This window comes from Amphiprion ocellaris, chromosome 5 (assembly GCF_022539595.1).
Source record: "Amphiprion ocellaris isolate individual 3 ecotype Okinawa chromosome 5, ASM2253959v1, whole genome shotgun sequence".
In the NCBI taxonomy this organism is placed as follows: Eukaryota; Metazoa; Chordata; class Actinopteri; family Pomacentridae; genus Amphiprion; species Amphiprion ocellaris.
The window spans coordinates 6,714,320-6,739,010 of record NC_072770.1 but is presented as its reverse complement, the minus strand read 5'-3'; the positions used below and the strand labels follow the sequence as shown (position 1 = coordinate 6,739,010).

The 24,691-nt window shown below is 40.8% G+C and overlaps 4 protein-coding genes across 5 annotated transcripts in view; 2 read left to right on the top strand and 2 right to left on the bottom strand.

The window, feature by feature from the left end:
- The window catches only part of igsf21a (immunoglobin superfamily, member 21a), a 221,309-nt gene extending 211,178 nt beyond the window's left edge, over positions 1-10,131 (top strand). For both annotated transcript variants that reach the window (XM_055010717.1, XM_055010716.1), the window contains exons 9-10: positions 2,087-2,125; positions 7,572-10,131. In XM_055010717.1, the coding sequence (XP_054866692.1) occupies positions 2,087-2,125; positions 7,572-7,648 (116 nt within the window). In that variant the 3' untranslated portion in view covers positions 7,649-10,131. The remainder of the gene's footprint in view (positions 1-2,086; positions 2,126-7,571) is intronic.
- Positions 10,132-10,277: 146 nt separating this feature from the next.
- klhdc7a (kelch domain containing 7A) lies at positions 10,278-14,738 on the top strand. The gene has a single exon (XM_023289166.3). The coding sequence runs from the start codon at positions 11,563-11,565 to the stop codon at positions 13,849-13,851; it is 2,289 nt and encodes a 762-aa protein (XP_023144934.1). The 5' UTR covers positions 10,278-11,562; the 3' UTR covers positions 13,852-14,738.
- Positions 14,739-14,819: 81 nt separating this feature from the next.
- Positions 14,820-18,010, bottom strand: cfap107 (cilia and flagella associated protein 107). The gene is made up of 4 exons (XM_035956751.2): positions 17,519-18,010; positions 16,863-16,973; positions 16,328-16,502; positions 14,820-16,069 (listed from the first exon to the last, which is right to left on the bottom strand). Exons 1-4 carry the CDS (start codon positions 17,627-17,629, stop codon positions 15,774-15,776), a joined length of 693 nt encoding a protein of 230 aa, XP_035812644.1. The 5' UTR covers positions 17,630-18,010; the 3' UTR covers positions 14,820-15,773.
- A 73-nt stretch (positions 18,011-18,083) lies between these two features.
- On the bottom strand, positions 18,084-20,454 carry aadacl4 (arylacetamide deacetylase-like 4). The gene is made up of 4 exons (XM_023289169.3): positions 20,258-20,454; positions 19,611-19,836; positions 19,018-19,081; positions 18,084-18,909 (listed from the first exon to the last, which is right to left on the bottom strand). Exons 1-4 carry the CDS (start codon positions 20,432-20,434, stop codon positions 18,126-18,128), a joined length of 1,251 nt encoding a protein of 416 aa, XP_023144937.2. The 5' UTR covers positions 20,435-20,454; the 3' UTR covers positions 18,084-18,125.
- Positions 20,455-24,691: the final 4,237 nt, after the last annotated feature.

The window sequence follows — 24,691 nt, the reverse complement described above, 5'->3', positions numbered from 1 at the left end:
TGTTTCTTGTATCATTTCCGACGGGTAAGTCCCGATAAGTCCGCGGTGGTTGTATTGTAGTAGGATGTGATCGTCAGCAGGCAGCTGATGTAATGTTCACTTGTTGTCATAGTTACAGTGACGCTGTGCTGTTATCTTGCAATGATACAGAAATTCTTAACAAAGCTGTGGATCCAGATTATAAACCACATCACTGTCAAAATCTGATCAGTTGGTCCTTGTGTCATTTCTGAGCTTCCCTGAAAATTTCATCCAAATCCGTTATTCCGTTTTTGAGTAATGTTGCTAACAGACACACAGACAGACAGACAGACACACAGATGGACAAACGTATGCCAATCGTCACAACTCTGCTGTTCCTCGGCGGAGTAATAAATTTTAAATTCCATCATTAATGCAGCCTATAAAGAAACTTAGCACTTCTCCATTGATGCCATTATTTTCCTCCATTGTCCCTCACCGGTGCCACTAATCCCTCTTGTATACTCTGTCATGTTGGAATAGAGCCAGTCTGAAACTAATGTTTTATGGCCCAGATGACTACAGATAGATAAAGCCATCAGTGTTACACATTCCTTGGGTGAAGAGGTTTTCAGCGCTTCTACGATGCCGAACTCAAGTCACGCATGAAAAACAGCGAATTTTTTTTCAAAGTGCAGAAATATGTGGCATGAACACACATGCATTTCAGCCTTGGAGCGAGCTATTTGCATAAATCAGGTTGACACCATTTTTGTACTTGAGTGATTCTGAAACAAAGGATATTGTATCCATCTTTTTTCAATATATATATCCTCCTGCATGCAACACTCCTGTGAGTGAGGTTTGAAGTATGTCACAAATGTACAAATTACTGGGCGGATCTAATAAGAACCCACTTTAAGGGGAAAGTGCCACTTTAGGGAGGCGTTACCTTGGGAGGCGTTGTGCTAGGAAGAGCGCTAATGTCTATTTAACACCCTGATGCATCCTCAGGTGTCATCGGCTACGTGCCTAGTATGGCCCATCTGTCTGCTTGCTCCTTGTAGATTGCTTCCACTCACGCTTAGGGGAAGTAAATGGTGATTAAGTGACCTTGGCACCATCCCCTGTGGCCTTGAGATGAGACATTTCTCCCTCTGCACCGTAGGTGAGGAGATAGGAGTATTTGGGGGCTCTGCTCACTTTGCCAAGTGTTCAATATACATCATCAGGAATAATAGAGTATAATGACGTCTTGGTATAGAGACTCTCTACTGACGACAAGCAGCGCTCACGTCTTGATGATGTACATCTTTAGCCACCCTCAGTGATAATATCCTCAGAGATTACTGTGAAGGAGTGAGTCAGCAGAAGTGAGAATCCGGGCAGTGACAAACACACAGGCACCCGAACTGCACACACATGCAAAGGCACATAGATATGTATGCTTATGCAAATGCACAGGGGCAGGCAAACACAAGCGTGCATATGGAGAGTGCACACACTAATTTCTCTGGGGCCTCTCAGAGGAGCTGCGATGTTAATTCAGTTGCAATGAGACCAGAAAAGTTTCACACTGTGCTGTATATGTAGCTTCCACCTGCTCATATACAGCTGAACATCCAAATATAGCTCATAAGGTAGAATTTAGGAGTGTTGCTAATACTCTGCAAACCCTCTTGCTCCCTCTTTTGCAATTACTTTATCCCCGTGAGAGCACTGAAAACACATCGTTGGAGTGTATTGTGCAAGCTAGACATCGGTTCTACTTATTAAAGGTGGACTCTCCGAACATCTTATGCAGACTGTTTGGCCACAGCTGTAGTTCTGTGGTCTCACTGCTGCTAAAAGTGTCCTGCTTGCTCTGTTGCAGTGCTCTGTGTTCCCAGGTCCATTAACAGAGCCAGTTCTCTCTGGGGATGTGCCATTTAACATGGGCTTCAGGAACTTTGGAGTTCAGCTTCATTAGAAAGCCACAACCTCTGTCAGAGATTACTAGTTCTTTCCTCTGTCTTTCTTCATATGCCCTTTATTCTCAGATTCATTCTATCCTTCAATCACCCAGGAACTCACTGCCTCTGAAACAACTACAGTGTTTGATTTTTTTTCTTCTTCTCTCCAACAGAAAATCCAAGTATGATGAAAAACACACAGAATCAGAACAGTAAGTATTTCAGCCAGAGTTTTGAGGGTGTGTTTGTTTTCAATATAATGCTTCCGATTCCGCCGCATCACTTGATCATCATATTTCTAGAGATGCTGTATGAGAACAAAATGTGACACTGTAGTCTGTTCAGTCGGAAAGTGTGCGCAGAAATCTGGCAGTGATCAAAGCAGCAAATTCTTCAGGAGACTGTGGTTTCAACATTCACAGTATTGACAGGTGGATGTTTTTGATTCCGTCCTGAATGCTTTGCCCCAGATAGACTCAGTGAGAGTGATTCAGTCAGGATTAATCTTTGCCGATGTTCAGTAGCAGCAAGCAGCAAGCCTCTTCCAATGACTAACTGTGCCTGTCACTTTTGGTTGAGTGTGAGATTATTGGTGTTTCATATGTGCAGTGGTGGCTCATTTGCAGCTTCTGAGATTATCATATGTAAAGATGAGGGATTGTCAGGAGAAGCCGCAGGGCTGTGACAACATCCTTTCCATCTCTCCCTTTCTTCTTGCCTTTCCCTCTCTCCTTCTACCACAATCGTTGTGTTTCTCTTTCCTTTCCTCTCCTCTGACTTTTGTACTCACTTTCCATGTCCCACAGCCAGCCTCTCTTGCCGCATCTTCCATTTCTGCTTGGTCTTTCCCTTTTGTCACTACCTAATTTCCCTCTCTGTGACTTACTCGGTTTTTCCCTCCTTCCATCATATTTATTTTTCATACTTTTCCTCCAGCCTACCTCCCAATCTGTGATTTTGATGCAGATTTTCTATCACTCAGACCTTATGGAGAGTGCAGATTATGCTATAGTGTAAAAAAAAAATAAATTAAAAAAAAAAAAAAAATATATATATATATATATATATATCACTTCTGGCTAAACACTTTGGGGTCTTGACAGATGGACTTCTAAGTGGCCCAGTACTCCCCAGGACTGCAATGAGAGTTTGACTCTGTTGAAAAAGCAGCTCATGCAGATTCATTTGTACAAGCAAGACTCCTTTCCTCCAAACTTAAGAAAATGTTACTGTGTAATAAAATACAGCAGCATGTGTACATAGCTCTGCCTAAGAATGCAGTTATTAGTTACTAGTGAACATATCCTAAATGCTGTTGTGTAAAATACATTAGTAATGTGCACTATGCATAAATAGTAATTTCTGTTACAATTCAGAATCAATTAAGAATCAATAAAACACCTGTATTATAATAATTTCCTACAGTCAGGTGGTGTTGATGAACTGGAAAATGTATTTGAGTGGTGTACTTGCCAAGTGTATAATCACTAGTGCATGTGTGTGACAGCACTGTTTGTCCCCACACACAGACAAGCTTTCCAAGCAGATGGCAAGCGTGGCTGTCTTTAAGCTGACCCACCCATGTCACACGAAATATGATCAGCGTGGCAGTCTCACATGGACTCTGTTCCTGTTTCCTACCTCACAAACATCGCCTTATTTGTCCTCACGTACAATCAGTTTTTCTGTCTCTGTTCCTTTTGCTATTTGTTTCCCCCCCGTCTTCCTGTACCTTTCCCTTCTCTGGTAGTCATATCTTAGGGATGCAAATCTGTGAATGCAAATGCTATGGTAAGCGCAGGAGCAGCTGTCTCACAGCAAGGACAGAATCAGGTCAGCATGGACGCGCAGACATGCCTTTCATGCAAGTCAAATTGGTGTACAACACGGCCCCAAGAGGTCACCTCACACGTGCCCAGTGGCTTAATGGCTGAATACTGGACTCCTCGGTGTTGGTGCGAGTGGGAAGGACCACCTCTGTCAGTCAGTCAAGGCCGTAGCAGACAAGAAACCTACACTTCCCAGGAGAGGGTATATTCATTCATCTTTGTCTCCCACGCACCTTGTCAAGCTGCACCGTGTGACAATGAACTGAATTTAACAGATGAGTGAAATTGAGGACAAAAATGTGGCCTTTTTTTTGCCACGCAATACTGTACCTGTCAGCCTAGACTGGTGAAGGCGTCAAAAGTTTAGGGTTGTCATCTTGACTGAGACATAGCTGTTTAACCATGAAGCAGAATTCCTTACACTACCTTAAACACTCCTAACAACACTCAGCTGGTGGACTTTGCACTCATTGGGTCAAAAATAGCACTGCTTTAAGACACAGGAGCCACAATCTGCATTTTGTCCATGATTTTCCACAGTGCCATGCAAAATTCTAATTTAAACCCTCATTTAGAGCAGAGGTCAGATCACAGACAGGAACCACATTGGTAGGCTTACAAACAGATGTGTCACAGCCACTGTTGGAAATGTCAAGTAGGTTTTTGAAGCCAGCAAACTAGACTTGAACCTTCTCTAGAGTCAACGTTTGCGTTATGTCAGCTGACATTTACCACATCTGAGGTAAAGTCATCCTTTATTTTTTTAAAAAAAAGGAGGAGAAAAAAGGGCAAAAATATGCTGCCACAGAAATCAGTCCCAGTTGTCCAAAAAAAAAAAAGACTCAGGTTGGCAGAACTGCACTGAAGTCTGAGCCAAAAACTGAAGGCACGCAGATGGCTGGGCGACTTGCATCTATGATTATAGACTGGAAGGGGACCTCAGATGATGATCTTATGGTTGGATGAGCCCATTACCAAATGAGATGAAGTACTTATTGAAAAGATCCAGTTGTTATTGTCTAATGTTGTATGACTTGCATGTACAGAGCGGAATGTGATGTATATGAAATGTCAGATTATATAGTTCTGCCGAGATTTACATTCATTAGAGAGTCATTTTGAATTGGCAGGACTGATTAATTTAAACAATGCTGCCAAACATACGATCCAGCTGTTTGTGATCCAACACATAATAATACATTTAACATTTGTCAGCGGGCCCATCATTCAGACTCACTGGGCTGCTTTACCTGCCAGGTCTAACAACCACCAGATCCAATTTTGAATCCGGGTCCAGCCACACCCCAATGAGCTGCCCTTTTACTCACTTGTGATTACTGGTATAGCCACAATCTTGGCACTATGTGGACAAACTGCTGGTTATGTCAGCAAAGGACACACCCAGAATCAGTCACAATTTTCCTCCCACGTCAGCTGTTCAATAGTCCTCTCTATACGACATCCACAAGGGAGCTACAGAAAACAATCGCAGCATAAGGCTTGTGTCATCGCTGATCACATCTGTTTAATATCATATCCTGCTGTTGGCCTCAGAATGACACATGCAAATGTAAAATTAATTTCAAAACACATTTCCCTTCACATACCATTGTTTTATGTAAGTATTCTTGAAATAGTGAAACATAAAGAGTAGCTTTATATTTAACTAAACTGCACCAAAGCCCATATAGGGACTTTTTTTGAATGCTGCTGCAGTGGTACAACTTTACTGTATATTATTATCATGCACTTCAAAGAACCACGCAGAGTAGATTTCCTATTAATGAATGCAGTGTATCCATAAACGGTTGCATTGCTGTCATTTACAGAGCAGAACATCACTATACGGTTGCAATCAAATTTATTCAGCCCTCTTAACCTGCAAGATATTCAAGTGATTTGCATAAAATTTAAAAAAAAACGTGTCACCTAAAGCCTTTGTAAACAGTCAAACAAAGTTTGATAATGCATATTGAGTGATTTGGGAAACACAATGAACACAAGAGTGCTAAGAATAATCCATCCATCCATTATCTATACACCGCTTAATCTTCATTAGGGTCGTGGGGGGCTGGAGTCTATCACAGCTGACTTAGGATGAAGGCAGGGGATACTCTGGACAGGTCACCAGTCTATCACAGGGATACATATAGAGACAAACAATCACACTCACATTCACACCTACCGACAATTTAGAGTTACCAATTAACCTCGGCATGTTTTTGGACTGTGGGAGGAGGCTGGAGAATGTGGTGAAAACCCACACAAGCACAAGGAGACCGTGCAAACTCCATACAGAAAGATCCCGGGACGCGAACCAGGGATCTTGTAGCTGCAAGGCGACGTTGCTAACCCCCAATCCACTGTGCAGCCCTGCTAAGAATTACAAAAAAAAAAAAAAAAATCTGCTATAAGGCAAAAAGCAAAATTATTCAACTCCCAAAGTCAGCATTAAATAATGATATACTTTGATCTCTGACCTCCAATAAATGTTTCCTGGAATTCGGACACTTCTCTTTTAAATTGTTAGTCGCTACGTCGTGTACAAAATCTTCCAGCTCACTAATTTTCTTTGGTTCCCGTGCTACTGCTGCTTTTTTTTTTTTAATCACTGATTTTCAAAGAGATTCAAGCCCTGAAAGTGAGATGGCCAGGCAATTCCAGAAGCAATTTCTGAACCAAGCTTTGGTTGACTTGGACTTATGCAGGGGATCAAGGGCCTGGTATTTCAAAGAATCCATGATGACAGTCATGGTCAATTTTACCGCTTACTGCAGCAGCAAAACACCCCTGCAACAGGACGGGCCCATCGCCATGCCTGACTGTGCTGGTGATGGTGTTCTTCTTGTCACATAGGCCTTTCCTCCTTCTTTTTTTTCTTTTTTTGTAAACCATTGCCTTTTTGGAGTAATAAGTCCTTCTTTTGTCTTTTGAGACAGCTCCTTTGTGTTTGCCATGTTTGCTACACAGCTTGAGCACCTACAAAGATAGAATTTATGTCTGAATCACAGCTGAAGCAAATTCTGTGTTGTTATACTTCCTAAAAGCTTCAGTGCATTCTGCTATCCTTTTGTTGCCTTATTACTATATTACTGTATTTCACAAATACCCTGCAGCTCAGGAAATGCCTGTTACACATTTTCATTATTGATTTGATTATGTCACTCAACTCAAGTGCAATTTATACATGTAATTTCTAAACCACCAGAAATGCTTTAATGCGAGAAACACTCAGAAAAACTCAGCAGGGCTGAACAGTGAATAATTGATGAATTGATTGCAATTGTACCTCCTCTGACTTCTGAGAAATTTAAAGAGGAAATCTCTCTGTGTTGGAATAAAGTCTGTGTCTCAAAATAAGAACTCCACCACTGCAAGTAAATGGAACTAGAAGAACTTACCATACAAAACATTCTTTTACAAAGGTACATTTATTGCAGTTATCTTATTATAAGTCATCAAACAACCTAAAATCTGACTGATGAATGTTATGTAGTGAATGAAATAAGTTTTTTTTGTTTGTTTCATTTTGTTTTGTGATAGTTGTCAGTGGCAACTGCCAGCCTGGGTCATACATTTTTGTTAGTTTGACTGTTGTTTTATTAGAATAAAAGCAGAGAGTCCTTCAGTGGATTGAAAATATCATTCAAATGACTTCACAAAGATATCTTTTTTACTGTACATTTTGAGCACTGGCTTAATGCTGTACTAAAACAAGTGCACAGTAGTTTACTTTGAAACAACTAATGAAATATGACCTTGTTGAAATGATGATTAGAAGCCTGAATATCCAGTTGACTTTTTCCTTGCTTTTTCTTTGTCATTTTAGATGAAGCCTCTCGCACGGATGTGCTTGGACTGACGTGGATGGCACTTGTCCTCACAGTAACAGTGGAACTGACGTGAAACGTCTCACCCAAGACACTCTCACTCACCAACACACATACTTGCCCTTCTTACGCCACATCCACATATGCACACGGACACGCATACATACACACATGCACGCACGCACACACACATACACTTTCCACAGTCCCGCAAGCCTTCTCCAGTCATCAACAGACCCTTCATACGTCAGTCGATCAGGAAACAGTGCCACCACATGATGGCGCTTTCATTGTTTTTGTAACAAAATAATAACCAAGATAATCTTATTAAAAGAACAACATGATGAACATGACAGTAACCACCCCTTATATAGCCCTGCCCAGTTACACCTCTTTTTGTTTCTTGTCCCACGTCTGCCTGTTGATCAATAAAATCAGTTGATTTGAAATGGAAAAGAAAAAAGCATTTGGATTTTATTTTGGATGAGTCAAAATGTCATTGGTGTTGACTGAAATCTGAAAAAATGGAACTGGCTTAGACTGTGCCACCCTGGCAACCACAACACAACGGTTACACGTCCTGGGATGCAACTGATTAGCAACAAGCTGATAAACCACGGGAGAACAAAAAAGAAAAAAAAAAACATGCTCTCAGAGAACCTTCTTTTTTTATTATTAATATACAAGTTTCTTTTTTTTCCCTGATGGCTTGGAATGTACAAGTGGATTTAAATGCATTGAGAAACTAGAAAAAAAATCTCATTTTTGAGTGTATTTTGTGTACATCAGTGTAAATACTGAAAAATAATTAAATAATTAAAAAATAAAGAAGCTATATGGGTTATGGCGAGGGACGGGTGTTGAGATAGTTGGAGTTTACACTTCTCCGCCTTTGTCTGTACTTCATTCAACACTGTTTTCAGAGATAATTCTTGGCTGAAAGGACGGAAACATTAACAGCCTTTCTGTTTCTCATTTGGGCTTTTTATATCTATATGGCAGGTCTCCAAGGACAGACTAAAAAAGTATCTAACATATGTCTGCTTTTTTGGGGTTGTGGTGCATGTGACGTTTGAAGATTCTTTCTCCTTTTGGTGTGTTGCTATGGACAGCACTGCAACTCATTGTCACTGGCCTGTAATCCAGTTATTTACTTGTGACATACTATCTCAAGTGACCTACATTGTGAACAATACGTAACTCTTACCCAGACATTTACAGTACTAGTAGGATCATTTTAGCCGCCATTCCAGGGAGGAGCTCACCCAAGGCAGCTTGTGTAAACAGGGTTGTTGCATTTGTTTCATTTCACCTGTATTAAAATGAAGAGATGATAAAACTCACAAGCCTTGACTGTACTTAAAACAGCATTCGACATCTTCCTGCCTCCTTTAATGCTGGGAACATGTAATATACAGTATGTAATACTACACACACCTGCTAGACGTCATGGTTGTAGGAATTGTTTAAAATCTAATTCGATTCTAATCCCATCATATCAGGGAAATTTGAAAACAAAACCTATGCCAAGAGGCATACATTTGTATTATTAGAGACAAGCTCCAAAAATTACTTCGAGATATTTCCAATTGTGTTGCTCTCAACATTTCTTTTGGAGGAGATTGTGACTTTGTCTTTAACCCTTTGCAGTTTCTTAGTGAAGGGTAGCTTAATGCAAATTAATCCTGCATTTTTTGGACTTCACAAGAATTGCAATTTAAGTTATTCTAAGGACACAACATATATTAAGGGATTAGTGTTTAAACCAGGTGGGAGGTAAGAGGGGAGATTTTTAAAGCTTAGTTGAATAGAAGGGATAGACCTACCCGTCTGGGATATCAGCTCCCCTTGCCAAAGTACAATCCATATTGCTGCATTCCGGAGATGAAAGCTGCATAGCACAAACATTATTAACAGACAGTCATATGCGCTTTGAATTAATTTTTTTTTTTTTTTTTTTTGCAGTGAGGGATGCAAAGGGCACAAATCCTTGTTCACCCACCGTATAGCATTATAACTCGACTATCATTGTAATTTTTATTCAAGAGGCACTTCTGTGATTTTTGCATTTATCACTCACTCCACATTCTAAAAAGAAAAACAGGTCCATTTCTGAATGCATTAGAATGTGCAAGGAGAATATGAAAATTGTCTTTATATGACCTAATCATCACACCAGAAGAAATGCACCATGACTGTGTGTGAGTGTATACGTATGTGATACTATTGTCCAAAGTAATTGTATGTTTGAATACTTCATGTAACTTAAAATTCAGAGCATTAGGTCAAAGCTGTCCTGGACCAAAATGATCCATCAGGCAATAAATGTGACGCTTTTAAATATGTGGTTTTATTACATTTTTTGTTATATAGAAAGGAAGACACCCCTGGTCTCAGTTAGTCTCCTTATTTGGGTTTATTTGTGAGAAGACTGGATAACCCATATGTATAACATTTGAGCCACGGTAGTCTTATAGCTCCTTCTTTTCTTTTCCTAATAAATCGATAAGTTAAAAATGTGATGGTGACACAATAAAAAACTTCATTTTTTGTGTTTCATTGACTACATCCCTCCCTGACATACCATGTCTCACTAATTTGCTTGGTTATTACAGGAAAAACCAGGAAACATCTGTTAAAAAAATGTCTTTCGTACCTTCTGTTCTTGTTAAGTTACATGCTGTTCACCAATCATAGATGACATGAGCAAGAAGAGGTGAAAGTACCTCCACACAACAATGCACATAGTTGACAGTCATGCTTTTTTTCTGAACGGTGTTCTGAATAGTTCACCTGAGCTGGGAGCAATGGTGAGGATAAGAAGCTGCTTCTATAGTCCACTTGTAAATTATTCAGCAGTCAGCCATGCTTGCAGAATCCGGTTTCTTTTTTGTTGTCTGCAGGCTTGGCTATCGGATGACCAAACAGCGCCATGTCAGACAGGGACACCTGACACACCCTCTGCATGAGCCTCCACGTGATGCATCCTTACAATGCTCCTCAGAGTGTTGTTAAAATAAACACTGTTTTGCTGTTGACCGCAGCCTCCTCCAGTGTGCTATCATCACACAAATGACAACCTGACGGCGCCGGCTGAGTGGCATGGCACCCATGTAACAGAGCATGTTTGCATCTCAGCATAGTGTATGGAAATGAATTGTCAGGTTTCTCTGCAGACACTCTTTCCATTGTGTTTCCTTTCTTCAGGTGGTTATCTGTGTGTATCTGTGTGTATAATAACCATGCCAATGCTATTTCAGTGCCTGATAGTAATCTTCAAGTCCTTCTGAAGAGAGAGTAATTTAAGCATCTGTGCTGGCATGGAGCAGAACCTTTGATCTGTGGTATAGCTGTGCAAACAGATGTATCCTGGTTATTAAGTATTTGATAAATGTCACCTATCATCACTCCCCACCCCTTATTCAAACCAATCTTCCCTCCTGCAACTCCAGACGTATGTTTGAGCAAGTTGTGGAGTGTTATCTGTCATAATATTTTGGACAATATTTTCATAAACTGACATAGTAAAGTATGACCTAAACCACTCCTGTTCATGTAAATGCCGAGAAGAGATGCACTGACAGCAGCATAGCTCAAATATCGGATTAGAATGTATTTAAAAAATTATTGGCCAGAGTCCTTAGATGATGTTTGGATAGTTATGGGAAAAGCTTGGGTGAGTCAGCAAATTACATAACCAAATATTGATCCATGGCATATTTACATGTTCTGTGTGTGGTTGCTGAAACTACATCTGACTTGCCACAGGTGGTGCATGAAGAATGCTCCGCCCCTGGAGAGCCACGGATGCAAATAGCACTTCGAGAGCTATCATTTTACACTTGATCCTTTGGGCAAAGAGGCGCAGTCATCAGATCACAGGAGCTCTTTTACAATGAAAACCAGACAGCTATAGCCAGCTGAGGCGCACTGAAAATTACATTCAATAGGATCAGTCAACCAGCCATTGCTAGCATCACTGCTACAGCTATGCCTATTGCAGAGCTTTTGGGAGTCCAGTTCGACATGCAGCTGCTGTTGAAACTTAGTGTCTCTGTTGCCGCAGTGCTACTGGTTTCCTGGGCCTACAGGTTCTACAGTTCTAGGAATGTGAAGAATATTCAACTCTGTGCCACAGACAAGAAACAACAAAACGCAACCTGTCAAAACTGCAAGACGACATTACAAAATCAGAGCTCACCAAAACATGACAAGGATGATAAGGACAAGCAATCCAAGCCCTTGCATGCAGACTCAGCCGTTGATGATCAGACATCTGACAGCACCAAGGAAATACCGGTGGAAACTCATCCGAGTTGCCAAGTTGAAAAGAGTGATGATGCTTTCGGGCCATCAAACAGTGAGCAGGATATCACCATGAAAGGAGAGATACTCACTCATCAGAAGCAGGCACAGGTCGCCACCAGAAATATTTCATCTGGACCTGCTTTGAACCTTTCTGATCCAGCAGAGACTGGGACGGCCAGTACAATGGGGCGCCGCTCCCCTTGCTTTTTGCAGAAGTTGGAGAGCAGTGTGGGTGTGGGCAGGGAGTTAAGGCAGGACTTGGAGCGACAGGGGGCCTACTCCAGCTTCCTCTCCAAGGCAGAGATCAAAGTGGAGGATGCCAGCGTAGTGCTGGAAGGAACAGACCAGATTGTGCGTGGAAAGATATATGATTACTATGTTGAGTCTTCTTCTCAGTCTATTACAGATATAAACAATGTGATTGGTCAATATGAGAGGAGCTCTGAATCACAGCCAGTGGAGTATGGAAGCCGTGGCAGCAACCTCATAGAGTCTCCTTCCTCTTTAAGCCCCATCATTATGCGTGATCTGGTTTTACCACAAAGCACTGCTGAGGATGCTGGCTTACTAGGAAGCCTCAAACTGAGGCACCCCGTAAGGCCTGTACTCCTACGCAAAGAGAGCTATCTGTCTGCAGCAGAGGAGTCGGAGCTTTCCATCCCTTTTCTGACTTCAAGAGCCTCAACTCCAGTGACTCACTCTCTGGCCTCAGTCGGCGATGAGTCTATCTCTGTTCACCCTATCAGCAGTCCCTCCACAGACAGAAAAGGCCTTAATACGAGGGAGGGAGGTGATCTAGAGACTCTAGCAGGGGCTTCATTTGTACACCTTCCAGCAAAAATCCCTGATGGTACAGATTTGGAAATCCTAAAGAGTAAACTTGATCTGGGTAACTGTTTGGAGACACTTTACCTGGCCAAGAAACATGGACAAAAGACTGTGCAGCAAGCAGCCCTGGGAGTCATGTCAGACAATTACCTTCAGGTGCTCAGAGATCCCAACCTTTATGGTCGGCTAATGGCTGGTGAGCGGGAGCAAATCCGGAAACAGAGAATGATGGGGAGGAAGTTTGTTATGGTTGCAGACATGGACCCTCAGGACTGGGTGAAGAACACAGAGGGGCACACAGAGCAAAGGAGGATGTCCAGTGCAGTGTATTATTATGATGACTACAAAGATGTCTGGCATACACTCTGCTTGATCCCACAGGAGGTCATCTCTAAAGCCTGTGCCATGTGCACAATGGATAACTACTTGTTTGTGGCGTTAGGCTGCCAAGGCACAGACAGAGAAATGACACCCTCAAAGCGAGTGTTTTGCTACAATCCCTTGACATCCATCTGGAAAGAGATCAGTCCCATGAATGAAGCCAGACCCCGCTGCAAACTGGCAGCACTGGCGGGCTACGTATACGCAATCGGAGGGGAGTGCCTCTCCTCAGTGGAGCGCTATGACCCACGTTTGGACAGATGGACATTTGTGGCTCCACTCCCTAATGATACATTTGCTGTGGCACATCATGTCACAGTGTGCAGTGGAGAACTTTTTGTCTCTGGGGGTTCTCTTAGATATATGCTGCTGCGCTATACCCCTAAAACCAACACCTGGAGGCCAAGTCTTGTAGTAGGCAGCAAAGACAGAACTGCAGATATGGTGGCTGTGGGGAGATTTCTGTATCGGTTTGATGTTAACCCGCTGCTGGGTGTCAGTGTGTACCGCTACCATACAGTGGCTCGACTGTGGTATGAGTGCAGCTGCAAGCGGCTACTGCGCTGCCCTGCTTTCCAGTGTGTCACAATGGATGGCACAATCTATTGTGTCAGTCGCCAGTTCACCATGAGGTTCGAGGCTGATGAGATCTCCCCTGCTTTCATAGATGAGGATTTGAGCGTCCTCTCTGCAGCAAAGGGCATACTTTTCCCCTTTGTGCTTTCCCTACCTGATAAGAAGCCTCGGCAGACATCTGTGTAACAAGGATTTAGTTTTCGGTTGATGATAAGATTAGACGGTGATTGAGTATCCCTTCAAGGGGATGCTTTACATCAAGTTTATTGTTGAGTGAGTGGGTTTAGCTTGGTAAGGTTTATGCTCCACCCAGCTCATCCCCAAGTGTTACTGCAAAATTCCAACAACTGTGCTGTCATTTCTTTGAGATGTTATTAAGATCTCTCACAAAGCCACAAAGCGTCTGATTCTTAATCAATTTTATTTTTCCTAGATTGGATATTACACAAAGAATTGTGTGTTTCTTATGCCTCATCCCTGGCAGTAGATGTAAAGTATTAATCTCGTAATGATAGTCAATTTGCTTAGATTTACAGAGGGTGTGCTGCCATGTAAATTGTTTGCTTCTTTGATTTGCCACTCCCTCTTGCCATTTTGTTGGTTTTATATCATCCCAGATGCTTAACGTCTTTACTGTAAAGATAATCCATTACAAGGTCTCAGAGTAAATTGGTTCATCCAACTCTAACTCACAGAGTGTAGGCAATATAGTGATAATTCATTACTGTGTTCCGTTGTATAGAGCACAAATATAACTTACACAGTGGCCTGGATACAATGCAATTATCTACAGCTGCTCTTTAAATATGACGGAGTGTAAATGGGTATGTCATATAATATGAATAGGTGAGCTTCTAAAGCATTTTGTCTATGCATTTGAAACTCTTTCAGCACTCAGACTTGCAATTATTTTTATAATTTTAGTCACTCTACTTTGGTGGTCAGAAAGAAATGTATTTGTTTAAATCTTGCAGATTCTTTGTTCATTGTACCAATTGAATGTCTTTACTTTGTTATGTATTGTTTTATAAACAACAAAGAAATAAATGAATTTGTCTTTCATTTCACATTAATCCACTATTTGTGACTAATGGTTTTAAGCCAACTGTCAATTCCATTATCTGTGTGACGCCAGTAATAGAACAAGAACAATCTAAACACTTGCAGTTTATTTTAAAGTGTTGGTTACATTTACAATTGAAAAATGCATAATAATGACACAAATATTAAATCCCTCATTGTCTGCTCATTTTACAATCAAGTCTCTCAGTGTACAGACTGTAAAGCTGAGGACTTCAAAGGCTCTCAGAGTGACATGCTGCTATAGCACCATCATGTGGCTCAGACGGCAAACACAGTGGTGGTTTTGGTAAGACGTGTTGCAGGCCTCCCATAACACAGATGTGTCATGTGACACACAGGCATCAGCAGCACAGTAAAGTGACTAACTAGCTAACAGTGAGTGAAACAGAGCTGCAGAGGAAGGCAGCAGGCAGGCGGGAAAAAGGGAGGCAGACGCAGATGGTTGACCATCAAACATAAGCATCTTTGATTCTTCCTAATTAAACACTTTGATTCCCTGTAATTAAACACCTAATGGAATGGGAGTTAGACATGTCCCTTCAGACATTGCCTTGGATGACTCATGGCTTCTGGTTTGCCTCAATACTCAGGTCAGTTCTAGCATCAACACTCGTTTCATTTATTTATTCCTTTATTTTTTTTCCACAGAGCGTCTAGGGTAATACTAACAGTCAATTCTGAGTTTCACATATAAAGTGCAGACAGAGAGAAAATTTGCATGTAATCATTCTCTGGAAGGGTGGACATAATTTATAGCTCCCCCTCCTTTCTCCCTCTTGCACACAGACACACACCAGTTCATACATATATAAATGCCCAAACTGCTCCTCACACAACACGGAGCACATCTACAGTAGTCCTTACACATAATGAGAATCATGTTTAATTCTTTAGTTCCTTTTGATTTCCCAAATGGTCTGTTCAGTTAAAAATATTTCAGGCTGCCAATTATTACAAAAGATGAATCACAAAGCAGCACACTTTTAAGCAGGGCTTCTCAATTAACAAGCAGCATATGAGGCAATTCAGGAGCCACAGTCTTTTCTCCAAGCCTGTTGTAATGGCGGAAAAAGGCTGAAACAATGATCTGGGACTTGCAGGAGTGAGCGGTGTCTAAGATCCAGGTCCTTGTTGTTGTGATTGGCTGCATGGAGGTGGCTAGAGAGACAGTGTGAAGCCCTGGCAAAGCAGCTCTGGCAGAGGGCACTAAATGGGTGCCTCTGGTATGCTGACTTGTATACAGTCAGGGAATGGAGGTGTGGCTGCTGCTTTTCGAAACTGTGATTTGTGGACTGCCCTGTGCCAGTGTTGGTTGGAAGGGCTGTAAAAGAAGAGAAAGTTAACTACCATGTTACTGCAGCCATTAATTACACTGGTGACTGATTTGGAACAATAAAAGGCATCTGGGGCCACCCTGATTTAATTGTTCATGAGCACAACTGCTGACGTGTTTTGTCCATGCAAAATTTAATGCACTTAAGTATATTTGCACTACACTTATACCCATGGTAAGTGGATGGCTTAATGTGCATTTCCCATGTATGTGCCTCTTGGCAGTGGCACACAACTGTAGCCTTACCAGAAATGGGCCGGTCCAACCTGTCAGGCTGCCATGTCAAGTTGTCTGGATGCCAGGGTTGAAGGGTGGGCAAAGCATTAGTGTGCTTATGCTCAAAGCTTTCTTCATATTCGGTGAGCAAATAATGTGAAGATGGTGGGTCAGAGTGGGAAAATAGCATCTTGGATGGAAGCCCCTGCATAGCAATACACAGAAGTTATGGTAAGCCTGCATGTGGTGGCACTCACTGGATTAAGATATAGAGGGCATGGCCTATTCTTTTTCAATAATCTTCAAGAGGCTCACTATGTGACAGCAGCAAATTCCTCTAACTAGCCTTTAAGTACCCAGGAGGACTGATGATTTTACACATTTTTCATGACTGCTGAGTCTGACCAGAAACTTGCTTTCATAAAGAGTTTTATCACAGGCCTTTATCTTGGCCATCAATATTATGCAAAAGTGTCCACAGTCTCGAGAAGAAAAGCCTGACTTGCAGGCTTGTGACAGGCATTCAATGGATGTTAATGCCACGAATGAGCAGTTAAAGGCTGACCTCAGCTTTCAGCAGTGCAGATCTTCTCTCAGAGATGTCTGGCTTGAAGTCCCAGTGGGGCCGGTAGTCTACACGACTGGTGCTGTTGGCTGTCTTTGGCTCCCGAGTAAACTGCATCGGATGGAATAAACAGATATCAGAAAGAGGAATGAGGAAAGGTGGGATACACAGGGGCTTCAGCAATGAGCCCAGCACAAAGATCAGCAGAGCTCACACTTTGCTATTGATCCACACCACTGTACAGTATTTCTTAAGTCATTTCTCCTCTCAAATCCCGAACCAGCAGCCCATGGCCGAACCTCACGTCAATGCAATTAGTCTCCAGCTCTAGCCTCTCCCAACAGGAGGTTGTGCTGATGTAGCTGAACTGAGGCAGCCTAATCACTTTGCTATGGATTTGACTACCAACTGAGGTCCTACAAAACCTTTGGCAGGCTGCCACTGGTATGGCATAATGTTTTGGATGCGGTATATAAAGGTGCAGATAGTGTGTTCCCACATTCAGTTGAAGTTGTATGTTTAGATCAGAAAATCTTTTTTTAGTACTGTCACATATTCTGCCCTGTTCTATTGCCGCTTATAGCATCTGGGAAAATGTTACATTATTGTACAAGTGGATGCAAGTGCAATAGGCAAAAAACAGAACAAATCATTACCTGGAGTCTTTCCTCGGCCCAGTTGCCTAACAGCACTTTGTTTGCATACTTCTGCTCTATTCTCCATCCAGCTTGGGCCCATTTATCCTGCGCCGCGACTTTTTGGTTCATACTTCCACTGCTGTCAAACACACCTAACTGGGGAAATCTGCAGCCCTGTTAGAGCAAGGTTAACTAGTCAAACAGATAGCTTGTAGGTGTATTCACCTGACCCCATAATGCCACAGGCAGTGGAGGGGAAATAGAGCTCTGTTGCCATGGATACAGCAAACACTGAAGGGAAGGCAAGCAGACTATCCTGGAAGCAAATGGGAGATGTCTTACATCTTCATTAAAAGAAATACATTCCTTAAGGCTAGGGCATGACATTTAGCAGTATATTCTATATTGTTAAAATGTTGCCAAAAAATAATTCCAGACTTTGTTTCCTCAGGCTATTTTTCATTTTTGGAATAAAAGGTTTTGTTTTTTGATTTGTGTAGGGGGTGGTTGTCTTTTATGAACAGTGTAATGTTAATGAAGAACACTGGAGGTAAATTTGTTTGTTAAAATGTAAAACAAGATGTAAAGTTGAATGAAGTTTATTATATAAGCATATTTATGATCTTTACAGTGTTTTTACATAGTCAGCAGCACTATCCACAACCTGCACTGCAGAGGGAAAGGTAAGCCAGCCCTGGTTAAAAAAGCTAATCATGCCATGAAAACCGTCCACCACATGTTGCCAGGTGACATTTATTTCCAAGTCCAGCAGCCGTTTCCTGTAAAGAATCCCATCATCCCTCAGGACGTCAAACTCACAGGTGAGGATGAAGGTTGGCGGGGTTTTCTGAATAATAGCATCATCTGCTAGTAAAGGTGAGACCTCAGGTTCCAAACCGGCTTTGATAGTATGATACACCTCCCCATCATATTCTGCAATTGTGGGCTCAGAGAAACCTCGCGTGAGGAACTCAGGGGGTAAGTTGGACGGGGAAAGCCAGTCTTCATAGCGTGGCCTGAGCTCAGTGGGGACATGAGTCCCTTCCAGCACTTCTTGGCAAACAGACATGTCTCCATTGAGGTACTGCAGGAAATAGAATACCATTCGGCCACGAAACAATATGGGCACAGCATGATTTTGCTGGTATGAGGGCAGGTTGAAATCTGCCATCTGCAGGGCCGGGTAGATGAGGACCTGAGCGCAAGGGAATGGCAGATGTCCGTTCTCTCTCCTCGCCAGCCTTTGGCACAGTGCTGCTGCCAGGTTAGCCCCAGTGCTGTCCCCTCCGACTGCCACTCGGTTAGAGTCCACACTGAACTCAGTCTCAGCCACAGAGAGAAAGTGACAGGTTGCTGCCTCACAATCATCCAGCTGGGCAGGGTACCTGTGCTCAGGGGCTAATCGGTACCTAAGAGGGGTGAAAGGAAGACAGAGGGACAATATATTCAGCAGTGGCTCTTTGGTAAACAAAACAGATCTTGGATATCTATACGCATTGTGGTAAATGTTTACATACCCAACAGAAATCACAGTGGTGTCAGATTCCTTGGCAATGTGCCGACAGACTTCATCAACAGAATCTGCTCAGGAATAGCAGGGCATAACAGTTAACAAAAGCTGCCGCGGTCTCATTGTGCACAGGACTTAACAATCCTTGGTCCTTTCTGCATGCTTATCTCATTTTCTGCACTCAGATGGCATTCTCAGAAATGAAAAGTACTATATTTAATTCAAGCACCATGTTTATTTCAATTTTGTAGTCCTTTTCTGTATTTTGCATTTGTGTATTTCTAATCCTCCACTTCATCTCAAAGATAAATATTGTATTCTTACTGATTGTCTGGGTTGCTGTTACTTTGCTCACATATTCTTAGCATTCAAAAAATAACTTTTTATGTTTTAAACTTAAATCATTTAAAATCAGTTGTTTAAAGTCAAACTACACAAAAATATATGATGACTTGACCACCAATGAACTCTGCAAATCCATATCTCTCTCACTTATATGGTCACAAATGTACTGACTACAACTGTAGGATTGAGGACTTTTACATGTATTTTATCATTTTAATTTAATTCTACTCAAGAAATGATCGAAACATTGTGTACCTATACTGCCTTGAACCCATCCTCCTCCATGGAAATATACAAGGCCTCTTCTCAAGCCACCACACACAGAGGTAGGTTCATAGACTCGCACTGGCACCTCAGCAAACTTCATGTCCTTCACTCGGAGACCTGCAGGAACTTGTTTCAAGTGAGTCAGAAAACAGGCCGTGAACCATCGAATGAAGCTAACCTGATGACAAATGCCCAGGCGATGTAGGATCCGACCCTGGCAGGAGAGAAAGCACAGACTTACCACAAATGGGAGACAAGGTTATAAACGAACAAAAAAAAAAAATCTTGATGGGTAAAGTCAAAACAAAGGTTATTCTGTCTGAAAGACCATATTTACTACGACAACATCAAAGAAGGTGAACACTTGACTTTCTGTTTCTTTGCGCCTTTGGTAGACGTGATTTCTTATCTAAAATTTCTGTGATCTGAGCTTTATCAGGCGTTGGAGGACAAAGAAAGGACAACCACACACGGCCTGAAAGAGTAGAGTTCATTGTTTTGTATCCTCCACAAGAGACATTTCCTCTAATATTCTAAAGAATAAGTTTAATAATAAAAAGGTTCATTATAACAGACTCAATAGCATGCAGGAAACAAAAAATAATAAGCACTAACACTTCCACGGATATACTCACCACAATTGCCATGCCAACAAACAAGCCATGAACCATGTGCAGCTTCCCACTATTTGCAACCCCACGAGGAATGTCTGAATTCATCAGCTCCGAATACACAAGTCCAGTTACCAGAAGGAAGAAGGCTGCAACAAGAGCAGCGAAGCCAATTATTAAAATTGCCGAGCCGATGTCCATGGTGTTGCTGGTCTGCTCTGCCGAAGGTAAGTCATTAGGAGTAAATGTTTTATCTACCTGCTTTCAGCCTCTTTTCACTCCTCCCACATCCGTCTGCACTGCATTCTGACCTTGGTTTCACTTAATGACATTTTAAGCTGCGCGTTGCCCAGGAAAAATAATTATATTCTTCAACATATTTTATTGGTTGTGTAGTCAGACTAATTACATGTTTCTGAAAGAAACCGAATTTCTTTGCGATGAAGTATTGCACAAATATGTTCATGTTGATAGAGTAGCTTTTAAATTACCCATACATTTGCACAGTGCCCATTAAGTTGCATTTCAGTCCCTAGTAACAGTTTCACAGATATCTGAAAGATGCAGTGTGTTTTTCTAGTTTTTTATTTTTATTTTTTTATCGTCTGCTCTTGACACAGAGCGGCATTTTCATTGTCTGGTGTCTGAGGGATGAATGTGTTCTGAGATGCTCTCAGTGAAGGCTGAAAACATCCTTATCTGAACTTTCACTGCTGATCTGTAGATGGCAGTGATAGCATGAGTATAAATAAACAGCACCTTCAGAAATATATTCTGTTTACATTTCTGCATTCTGCATGCACCCTAAACCCATTTCCCCCTCACTGTAGTAGACATTATAATGTGTTTATTTTTTATTTTTTTGCAAATCCACTAACTTGTATTTAGCTTCACTTTAGCTCAGATTACTTTGGTATAAGCTCCACAATGCAACTTGACTTTGTGTTCGTATTTTGTAAATCTCAGAAATTTCCAAAATGAAAACAGCATCTGGAGTTTTGTTGTCCTGGAGTTTTTAGCAGCCCCCAAGAGCCTCTCTGCCTTTCCTAAGTAGCTGAGCCCAGCACAAAGCAACCATTGTGAAGCTGCTCTTTAAATCCATCCCAGTTGCTGAAAAAGCCCTGCATTCAGCGATACCCAGTAAAAATCACAGTGCCAGGGCCAAACATCACAGACTGGAATCTTGTCTGAGGCCCATGAATTCATAGGATTTGTTTAAGAGGTATTCATGCAGTTTTCTGTTCGTCATCGTGCCAGGCTTCTGAGACTGGCTTGACCTATTTCCCAAATTGCACTGTCACACACACAGAAAGATATAGCCTATTTCAAAAATACTGCCACCACAACAAATTGGGTTCAAAAAACTGTGGGGCTTTACACCTATAACTGGAGACCACTACAAATGTGGGGACAGACAGATTTTTGTACAATCAAGTGGAAACACGTGTTCACTCTGGTATCATATAAACCCTAGACTGTTTATTAAACTAAAGATATTATCATTTGCTTTAATATATTTCTACCTTTTGACTCAGTAAAGCACTTAGATGAAATTTTTACATGTATTCTGGCTGCAAATGGGTCATTCCAGAAATGAAAGACATTTTATGTCCCAGCCATCAAATTTCAAATAATCCATGTACAAAATACTAAAACATGCAGTTACTGTGTAAATGTACTTGTTCTGAGACTCAATCTAAAAAAAATAGAAGACAAGAATGTTTGAAAATATTTTTAAAAATACAAAATAAGTCTGGAGTACTGCCGAAAATGCCATTTTTCTCTTGTCCAGCTCTGATCATGACCAAGTTAATTCTCAAATAAAACAAATAAAGATTAATTTTAAATCTACTTTTTTTGGCCTTATTTTTTTCATTGATGTCTCTTGTAATTGTGTGTGTGTGTGTGCATGTGTGTGTGTGTGTGGGGGGGGCATAACCTTTTTAGCTGGTAGAAGAAGAAGAAAATAGTGAATCACACGATACACTGGAATAAACATCATCAAACACTTTTCCTTAAGAATGGGTCGAGCAAAGCTATGTCTTTTCTTCTATTTTTCATAGTTTAATAACATTGTCAGCCTTGATTGAATGTTTCACTCTACCTCATGCAACCCTGTTATGCATATTATCAGGACAAGACAAATCCTTTTTACCTTCTTAATAACTTTTTTACATCAGTAAGTTTGTCCTCTTGGTCAGCACTCTCAGCTACCTACATATCTAGATTCTACTTCTGAGAAAAAGCTAACATTAGCACGGATTAGCAACCCTCTTACTGTGATTAGAGCAGGGTTAGCAAACAACAAATAAAACATGGAATAAAAATTGTACCATTGATGTGTAAGCTAAGCTAATCAAGCCCTTGATAGTTTATTACCTATTATTGATGAATATGTAGCAGAAAATTGTAAAAGAGAAGATTTATTTTTCAAAAGTTTTGAAGCCTAAATGTCCTCCAATTCTGGAATAACCTACATGTGTTTGCAGAGTTTGTCAGCAGAACAATTATGAGGATGCCATCAGCGGCTAGCTTTAAGGACTCACATGATTCACACCATAGGGTTTGAACCTAGATGTATTCATCTATCTATTTGCACCATAAAAAGTCTATGTGAGCAGTTGAAGTACTATTTTAATACATTTCATTTATCTTTCTTTTGGTGATGGCATCAACTTGAAATTGCACTTTGCCCCATTATTCTTATTTAGTCAAAATTGCCAAAGTTAGGTTTACTGTGCTTTTAACATTGTCTGACATCATTATTCGTCCATATATGGATTTCAGAGTAAAGAAAAGAGCAGTAAGTCTCTTGACAAAGTACTGTTATACATTTAAATACTGAAGTTGGAAAACTGGAAACTTGACTTTCCTTAAAATGAAATGTTTATTTGAGAGAAATCAAATGATTTAAGGGCATGTAACTAAACCAAGTGGCATGAATTACATGTTCTCTCAATTTTGATCAACTCAATTCAGTTATGTGTTATCATTTGAAGGAATTCATTTAGGGTGATAGAACAATTCTGTTTTTCATGCATAGGTTTGGGTGTTATGGTAACACTTATTAAGTCTGTGTGTTTGTTTAGTACTTAACTAATTGTTTGTTTGCTTATTTGTTTTACTTGATTAATTGGGTGACTGGCAAAGCATAATAGATGAGGTTTCTGAGTCATTTTTATGAAGCCCCATATCCCTCCATTAGCCACTCTTATTTAACCCTTAGAAATACAAGTGCGTCCATAAGTGGGTCAGAAATTACCCATACAAGAATCAATGTGTTTTTATAAAATACATATATAACATATATAAAAATAATCATTTGTATTATTGTTTGTATTATAGTTTGGTCCACACAAGAATTATTTCATGTTTGTAATATGTTTATTTTTCACTTCACAAAAGATTTGGAACATTTTGATAATTGAAAAAGAAGAATATTACACAGAACAGCAATAGAAGAATGTCAACATCCATTTTGTAGACATTTTTTCCGCTCTTTTCCACTGACTGTTGGTAATCTCCGTCCCTCCAAATTTGTGTACCTCATCATCTCTTGTAAACAATAAAGAGCTTGGGGTAGTAATGCAAATATTACAATTTCTTTAAAAGTATGGGATAATATCAAAAATGTTTTTTTGAGGAGTACCTGGAATATGAAATTATAACAACTTTTCATTACAAAGATATTGCAAAAAAACGACCTCACCAGGTCATTTTTGACTCACTATGTAGCCAGTAAACCAGTTAGAACATACATACATGTAGCTTTAAATGCGTAAAACACATGTTCGGAGGCTCTTTATACACATTTGAACCCACATGTATGAATGTTGTAGCTGCTTTATTAGCTATAACATCCATAAATAAAGCTTGACTTGTGTGTAAAGTGTTTAAAGCTCACATTTAACACTGCATGTACATTTAAAGCATGCAGCTTTAAATTTGTATTATGTTTCCAAGTGGAAGCACTTTATACACATTTTTAGCTACATGTATGTACATTGTAGCTGTGTTATTGGCTACAGCATCCATACATTTATCTTTAAATGTGCAAAATGTGCTTCACAGATATGTTTTGAAGCACATTATATTCATTTAAAGCTGGAAGAATAGATGTTATAGCTCGTTAATGTGCTAAACATCCATAAATGCAGCTTTAAATGCAGTTTAACTGCTTTATTAGCTGCAACATCATACCTACATCTAAGCGTTAAGAATATTTCTGTGGATTTTGACTTACAATTGTCAGAGGAAACGTGATTGCAACATAGCTGTGAGTTTTGGCTTTTAACTCATGTGATAGTGAAGTTTTAAAACTTTCCCAAACGAGACTGGGCATCCACCTGGGGCACACACTGGGGGCGACCACTGGGGGGGCCCTGAGCCACAGATTGAGAACCACCGCTGTAGACACACGAAGGGGGTGGGGGAAGAAGCAAGTACGCAAGCAGCCAG

Excerpts from the sequence above, each read along its gene's own strand:
- klhdc7a (XM_023289166.3), top strand. The coding sequence starts at position 11,563 with ATGCCTATTGCAGAGCTTTTGGGAGTCCAGTTCGACATGCAGCTGCTG.
- cfap107 (XM_035956751.2), bottom strand. The coding sequence starts at position 17,629 with ATGAACCAAAAAGTCGCGGCGCAGGATAAATGGGCCCAAGCTGGATGG. Across the intron at positions 16,974-17,518 it reads GGGCCGAGGAAAGACTCCAG|TTTACTCGGGAGCCAAAGAC; the intron begins GTAATGATTTGT and ends CATCCGATGCAG. Across the intron at positions 16,070-16,327 it reads GTTGGACCGGCCCATTTCTG|CCCTTCCAACCAACACTGGC; the intron begins GTAAGGCTACAG and ends CTTCTTTTACAG.
- aadacl4 (XM_023289169.3), bottom strand. The coding sequence starts at position 20,434 with ATGGACATCGGCTCGGCAATTTTAATAATTGGCTTCGCTGCTCTTGTT. Across the intron at positions 19,082-19,610 it reads ATGGGTTCAAGGCAGTATAG|ATTCTGTTGATGAAGTCTGT; the intron begins GTACACAATGTT and ends ATTCCTGAGCAG. Across the intron at positions 18,910-19,017 it reads ACCACTGTGATTTCTGTTGG|GTACCGATTAGCCCCTGAGC; the intron begins GTATGTAAACAT and ends CACCCCTCTTAG.